At 40.1% G+C, this 7,162-nt stretch overlaps 1 protein-coding gene across 1 annotated transcript; it reads left to right on the forward strand.

Annotated features, from left to right (window-relative positions):
- The first annotated feature begins 244 nt into the window (after nucleotides 1–244).
- LOC109953141 (extracellular calcium-sensing receptor-like) lies at nucleotides 245–3,979 on the forward strand. Its single transcript, XM_020588552.1, is given in 7 exon segments — nucleotides 245–474; nucleotides 717–1,014; nucleotides 1,154–1,948; nucleotides 2,113–2,340; nucleotides 2,533–2,656; nucleotides 3,065–3,696; nucleotides 3,698–3,979. Coding segments are annotated over 7 exon segments (2,589 nt in total).
- Nucleotides 3,980–7,162: the final 3,183 nt, after the last annotated feature.

Below are 7,162 nucleotides of genomic sequence, written 5' to 3' on the forward strand. Positions count from 1 at the left end.
GAATCTGCATTGTTACTGGGTCCAAAACAACTCAACACACGGCTCGCCGTAACAATATTAAATATGTTTTTTTTCAGTTTGGGTACCTCCCTAATCTTCCCCCACCTTATAAGTGTTCAGAGATGAAACTGTGTTTTAATTTATTGTTTTATGCTAATCCAAAAAGTATAAATACCAGTACAGCCTTCTGATTTACATTAAGGTACATGTGATGCCACCCACTGGTTTACCTCCCTGAGACAGTATGATGTACACGCAGAGGTGGACAGAGTGGGGCTGGGCACTTTTACAGTTGTTGGTGGTGTCTTTTTCTCAGGCTGAGGATCTGGTGTGCAGGGAGAGAGGGGATCCTGAGAACCCACAGCTATCTAAAGATGGAGACGTTATATTAGGAGGAATCTTCTCTTTCCACAGCAGTTGGAAAATCAGACAGGAAACTTACATGCACAAACCACTGCCACTGGAATGTATCAGGTAAATTACAGCTTGTAAATCTATGTATACTTAAACTGTCTATGAGGAAGTGGGTACAGATAAAAACTACAATTTAAAAATATATGAGTTAAATTGAGTATTAACATTAAAATTACATTATTTCTGTCTGAAAGTTCAAATATTCCCTGTTATATTAATGTCATCATACACTTTTAATAAATATTCAGTTGTTTCTGTTTCAAGTACTACTACTAGTACTATTTAAAACTGTCTGCCTCAAGTTTGAATTTCAGAGAGTTCCAGTTTGCCCAGGCTATGATTTTTGCCATTGAGGAGATTAATAACAACATAGACCTACTACCTGGCATATCTCTGGGTTATAAGATGTACGCTTCTTGTGGTTCTATTGCCAGAAGTGTGAGAGTTGCATTGTCTTTGACTAATGGTAATGAAGTTGTGTCTGCACCCACTGAGGCACCATGTACCAGACCTGCACAAGTGCAGGCCATTATAGGAGGGTCATCTTCCTCTACTAGCATGGCTATAGCTACTGTCATTGGACCTATTCATATCCCACTGGTGAGTAAGATTAGTAAATATGTAATTATATTTATTTAATTTTTAATCTGCAACTATTCCAGCTGCTCAGAGCAAATGTGTGTGTGAATGTTCTATATTTTACATCTTTATTTTGGGAGGTCATTTCCTTTTCTTGTAGATCAGCCACTATGCCACTTGTGCTTGTCTCAGTGACAAAACCAAATACCCATCCTTCCTCAGAACAATACCCAGTGACTACTATCAGAGCCAAGCCCTGGCCCAGTTGGTCAAGCACTTTGGTTGGACTTGGGTTGGAGCAATTCGAACCAATGATGATTATGGAAATAATGGCATGGCTACATTCACAGAAACTGCACAGCAGCTGGGCATCTGTCTGGAGTATTCTGTAGCTTTCTTTAGAACTGATTCATCAGATAAAATAAAAAATATAATTAACATTATTAAGGCTTCCACCTCCAAGGTGATTGTAGCATTCCTTGCAGTCACGGATATGAATGTGCTATTACAAACATTATCTCACCACAATGTGACTGGGTACCAGTGGGTAGGAAGTGAGTCATGGATGATTGATTCTCAAACTACAGAAAAGGATATACATCACATTCTGGATGGTGCCATAGGCCTGTCCATCCCCAAAGCACATGTCAGTGGCATGAGAGAGTTCATATTAGATGTGAAGACACTCAATTCAACCAGTAACAAAATGTTTACAGAGTTCTGGGAGACTTTATTTAATTGTAAGTTCAAACAGTCAAATTCATCAGCAGAGAATCAGAGAGAATGTACTGGACATGAAGATCTGACTGGAGTGAAAAACAGCTACACTGATATGTCACTCATGCCTATATTTAACAATGTCTATAAAGCAGTGTATGCTGTGGCACATGCACTTCATGGTATTCTTGGCTGTAATGAAACATGTAACTACAATGTGCAGCTAGATCCACTAACAGTGAGTTCAACATTAAATATTTTAAAAATAGTTTTGTATTAAGTAAAAAGAAAACAAAATAAGAACAGTTAAACTTTTGAATAATAAATTGGTACAGTCTGTGTTGTTTAACCAAAAGACCTACACAATATTTGTCCTAATTAACTAGATTCATATGTTCTTAGATTTTACAGCACATGAGAAAGATTAATTTCAAAACCAAGGAAGGAGATGAGGTTTACTTTAATGAGAATGGAGACCCAGCAGCAAAGTATGAAATTATAAACTGGCAGCCAACAGAAAATGGCATTGTGGACTTTGTCACAGTTGGTCTTTATGATGCATCTTTACCTGCAGACAAACAGCTGAGTCTGCAACTTGAGTCTGTTATTTGGGCACAGAACTCAAAACAGGTAAACCACCATGTCATCACTGTAGTTATTCATTATATTAATAATCATTCTAAATATGTTATATTTGCTCTCACAATATTTGGTTATAATTGCTCAAAAGTAATAAAAAAAGAAGAAAAAAAGGTTTGCAAAGACAAGGTCTGTTAAAGTCAGAGCCCCTAAATTTTTCTCAGAGATGTTTTGTCCATGCAGGTGCCTGTGTCAGTTTGCAGTGAGAAATGTCCCCCAGGAACTCGCAAGTTTCTCCAGAAAGGAAAACCTGTCTGCTGCTATGACTGTGTCAGATGTGCAGAGGGAGAAATAAGCAACATTACAGGTCTAGTGAAATTCACTGTAAGGTTTTGCCCTTCATTGTGCAACAGAACAAAGTTGTCCTGTTTACAAACTATATCAATAAAATCCAAACAAGAGGTTTCCAGATTGTAATGTTTTCACCTCCAGATGTACAGAAATGTATGGTAGATGAGCATAAGTGTGCTTGCGGTACTCACAAAATTACAAAAATGACCTATTTACAGTAAACACAAAATCATGAAATATTGCATGAAAGTAAAACAAAATTAGCTTACACATATACTTAAAATAGTGATCTTGCCATGGAGTTGTCATACAGATATCCAAATTTTTAATCATAACATCTGTATTGTTTGTACAGATGTGATAAAAAAGAAATAAAAAAAATCTACTTAGCATGTTTGACATCTGCTTTCATATAATTTTTCAGATTCTATCACCTGTGAGCGATGCCACCCTGAGTCCTGGTCCAATGACAGAAGAGATGCCTGTGTAAAGAAGGAGGCAGAGTTTCTATCATATGAAGAAATTATGGGAGTACTGCTCACTGTAGCGGCCTTATTTGGAACATGCATGACTGCTGTTGTGGCAGCTATTTTCTTTACATACAGGATAACTCCTATTGTCAGGGCCAACAACTCTGAGCTGAGCTTCCTGCTGCTCTTCTCCTTGACTCTGTGTTTCCTGTGTTCTCTGACCTTCATCGGCCGGCCCTCTGAGTGGTCCTGCATGCTGCGACACACAGCATTCGGCATCACCTTTGTCCTCTGTATCTCTTGTGTTCTGGGGAAAACTATAGTGGTGTTAATGGCCTTCAGGGCTACACTTCCAGGCAGTAATGTGATGAAATGGTTTTGGCCTGCACAGCAGAGACTCAGTGTTGTGGCTTTCACTCTCATCCAGGTTGTTATATGTATGCTCTGGTTAACTATTTCTCCTCCTTTTCCATTTAAGAATTTTACCCAGTTCAAGGACAAAATCATCTTAGAGTGTGCTCTGGGATCAGCTGTAGGCTTTTGGGCTGTACTTGGATACATCGGCCTTCTGGCCATGTTATGTTTTAATTCTGGCTTTTCTTGCTCGGAAACTGCCTGATAACTTCAATGAGGCCAAACTGATCACCATCAGCATGCTGATATTCTGTGCAGTCTGGATCACTTTTATTCCAGCATATGTCAGCTCTCCTGGGAAGTTCAGTGTTGCTGTAGAGATATTTGCAATTCTGGCCTCCAGTTTTGGACTGCTCATTTGTACTTTTATTCCAAAATGTTATATTATCTTACTGAAGCCAGAGAAGAATACAAAGAAGAATATGATGGGTAAAGGGGCATCAAAGTCATTCTGAAACTTACAAAATATGATGGCAAAGGCATTCTAGTGACATAATATGATTAGTCAATAGGATAATAATTCCCACTGCATCTCATTGCTCAACTCGGTGAAATAACACTGGAATCAACAACTGTTTTGTTCTTATTAGTGTCATTTTACATAGTCTGTGTACAGCATCTTATCTTTTTGTGTGCAGAAAAGTCAATGCATGCACCAGCCCATGCATTGCCTTTTGCTCTCTACTCCAAACCATGTAGTTGTTGGACAAAGCAGGGAGGACATTCGAGACAGATTCATCTAATCAGAGGTGATTCCCATTACAAGCCAGTTCAACCAGCCACTGCTTAATCTGAGCAAATACAATGCAGATTCTGTGTGTCAAGCCACATATCTGCTCTTTGCTTGGGTGAGGACAGGATTCAGGGTTGCTTTGTGTCAAGGGTATATGTTTGGTCTGGAAACTAGTGTTGTTCACTGTGGGGCTCTGCATGGCCTGACACCACCCCCCTTATTTGGGGCCAATATACCCATTATTTAAATAATGGGTAAACATCATTTAACTTGTATACTTAGCTTCTATATGAATGCTCTTGTATTCTTTGGCACATTTATTTGTGTATTAGTGACTAATTATTTGCCCATAATTGGAATGAAATTGGAAATATTTAGGGTGAAACCAGCTTGTTGTTATTACAGCCAAATAATGTGAAAAAAATTATATTTTCCGTAGCAAAAAAATCTAATTTAATAATCACTGATACTGTAATTCAACCAAATCATACACTTTCCTTCAGTAATCAATCAAGTTTCAAATGTACTTTAAAGCATTAACTACGATTTAACACAAATTTGATTAAATCAAGTAAAAAGTTTTTTCTCCCTGTTGTACCCCTCACCTCCACACTTGACTCTTCTATCTTCAGGCCTTGTTTTTTATTCTTTGCCCTTGTCATGATTCGGTCCCACCTGTTTCGTTCTTGTGCTTTTATTTTGACATTACTTCCTGTTTTTGTTTTCACCACAGTCTCTGACTTTTTACTTTAGTCATCACTCACATTAGTTTCACCTGCACATGTTTTCACCCCTATTTAGGCTGCGTCCTCCCACCAGGATGCTGCCAGATTATTCTAGACCCCAGCTCTGACTCTCCAATGTTTTTTGGTCTTTGGTATATCCTGTTCTCACCCAGATCGTGTACTTTGACCATTCTATTCTGCCTTACCCTCTTGCTTCAGACTGCCTACTGTGTATGATTTATTGGACTTCCTTTTTGGACAATGACTTTTGGATTCCTTGGATGTATGTTTGCTGGCTCTAACCCTGGACTGTTGTACCGACCTGTAAGTAGTGATGGGCAGATGAAGCTTCATGAGGCATTGAACCCTTTCATCCAATTGGTTCACTCCAGCGCAAAGCTTCTTGAAGCTTCATTTGCTCTAGGAGGACATCTACTGGATGCAACAATATCAGTTGGCATGAATTTGAAGTGTGTGGCATTTTGCAGAAAGCCTGTGAATAAAACTGTATGCAAAATAAAGAAGTATGCAAAACATGTATATTGTAGTGATGGCAGTATACTGTGTATATTGTGACGACCGCTAGCTCGGTTGAGAGGAGCTGCCCGACCCTGTCCTATACTGGGACAACTAACTAGCCAGCTATGCGCTAGCACCTACGCTGACAGTGAGGAGAACACCTTCTTTGTCTTTTCTTGGGTTTTATTGAGCAGCATAGAGAATGCAAAATAACTGTGATTTACCTGGCACCGTGTGCTCACAGGAGAAAATGAAATAGCAAACTGAAAACAGTAACAACATTCCCTCAGGGCATCCCGTGTCCCACTCCAACAGAATCTAAACAACACGCCCACCTGTCATCCCTCTTATCTCCTCCCGCACCTGTTCCTCCCCCCATCCCACATTGGCCAGAACAGCGCGGCATTTTGCAGACAACAGCGGTAACCAATACATGAACAGCCTTCAATAACATTGTCAAACCCATTCGCACACAACAGAACACATGAACATCAGCGGCCGGGCAAGGTCTATTCTCATGCAAAGCTCTGTGGTGCCTAAGCATGGATGAGGTGTTGTTGTTATAACCCAGCTCCCTGGCACATAGCAAACACTTCACCTTGTACAAAAGTAAAGACAGCTGAAGATAAATTGCATTGCACAAGCAATATTACTTATGAAAAAAAAATCTTCTGTAGAAATATTACTGTACATACCTTGTTGGGAGGAATGAGATCAAAATGTTCCCACACAGGGGACATCCTCCTCTTCTTAGCTGGCTCCATTCTCTCCTGACTCTCTCTCCTCACTCTCCTAAATCTCCAAACTCTCTCCAAATTATCTCTACCTCTCTCCAAACTATCTATCTCTAACTCTATCCAAACTGTCTCCAAACTCTCACTGACCGCAACTCTCCATCAAACACCCACATTTTGAATAGAGCCTGAGGGGTTTATATCGCTGTCAAAACTCGCGGCAAACTCCGAACCACGTCCTGAATCAGTCACGTGGTACAGCCGGGCAGCGAGGCTTCGGACGTCATCATTTTCAGCTCCTCCCCTAAATGACACAAGCCTCGATTCGCGCATCGCAGAAACGCCCCCTCCCCTACTCGGCACACGCTTCGAAGCCTCGATACGGGACGTCACATCATTACCTGTAAGTGTGTTTCATGTCATTGTTATTGTTTGTTGTTCCGTGCTCTCATTAAAGAGACAGTTATTCACGTATCCTCATCTGGCAATTTAATTTAGTTCACTCACGACATTATTGGCAGCTTCACGCTCCGACCCTGACAGCCTTCCGTGGCCAGTGTTAAAATTTTTGTTGCATTTCTTCCAAACCCCTGTTGATCCAAGGTTGTAATATGTGTTTTTCAAACCAGCATAGCTCATTTCAAAGCTTGTCACAGATTGAGGGGAGGTTACCTATGCACGTACAACCCAGTATGGGAGTGGACCTATTATACCTAAGAGGCCATGTTCTTTTGCACAGAAATGACAAAGAATTAGGCAAAACCAGGATTAACATCGATTTGGCATGTTGGAGATGGACAGCACTGAAAGCTTCCAAAGGACTAAAATTTGATGCAGGCTTTTGTCCCACTAAACACATAAGTATTATAGCTGCTAACATGTACAGTATATGTCATCATTGTGTGGCTTCTGTAAAGCATCCATACT

The sequence above is a fragment of the Monopterus albus genome, unplaced genomic scaffold (genome assembly GCF_001952655.1).
Source record: "Monopterus albus unplaced genomic scaffold, M_albus_1.0 scaffold553.1, whole genome shotgun sequence".
Taxonomy (NCBI): domain Eukaryota; kingdom Metazoa; phylum Chordata; class Actinopteri; order Synbranchiformes; family Synbranchidae; genus Monopterus; species Monopterus albus.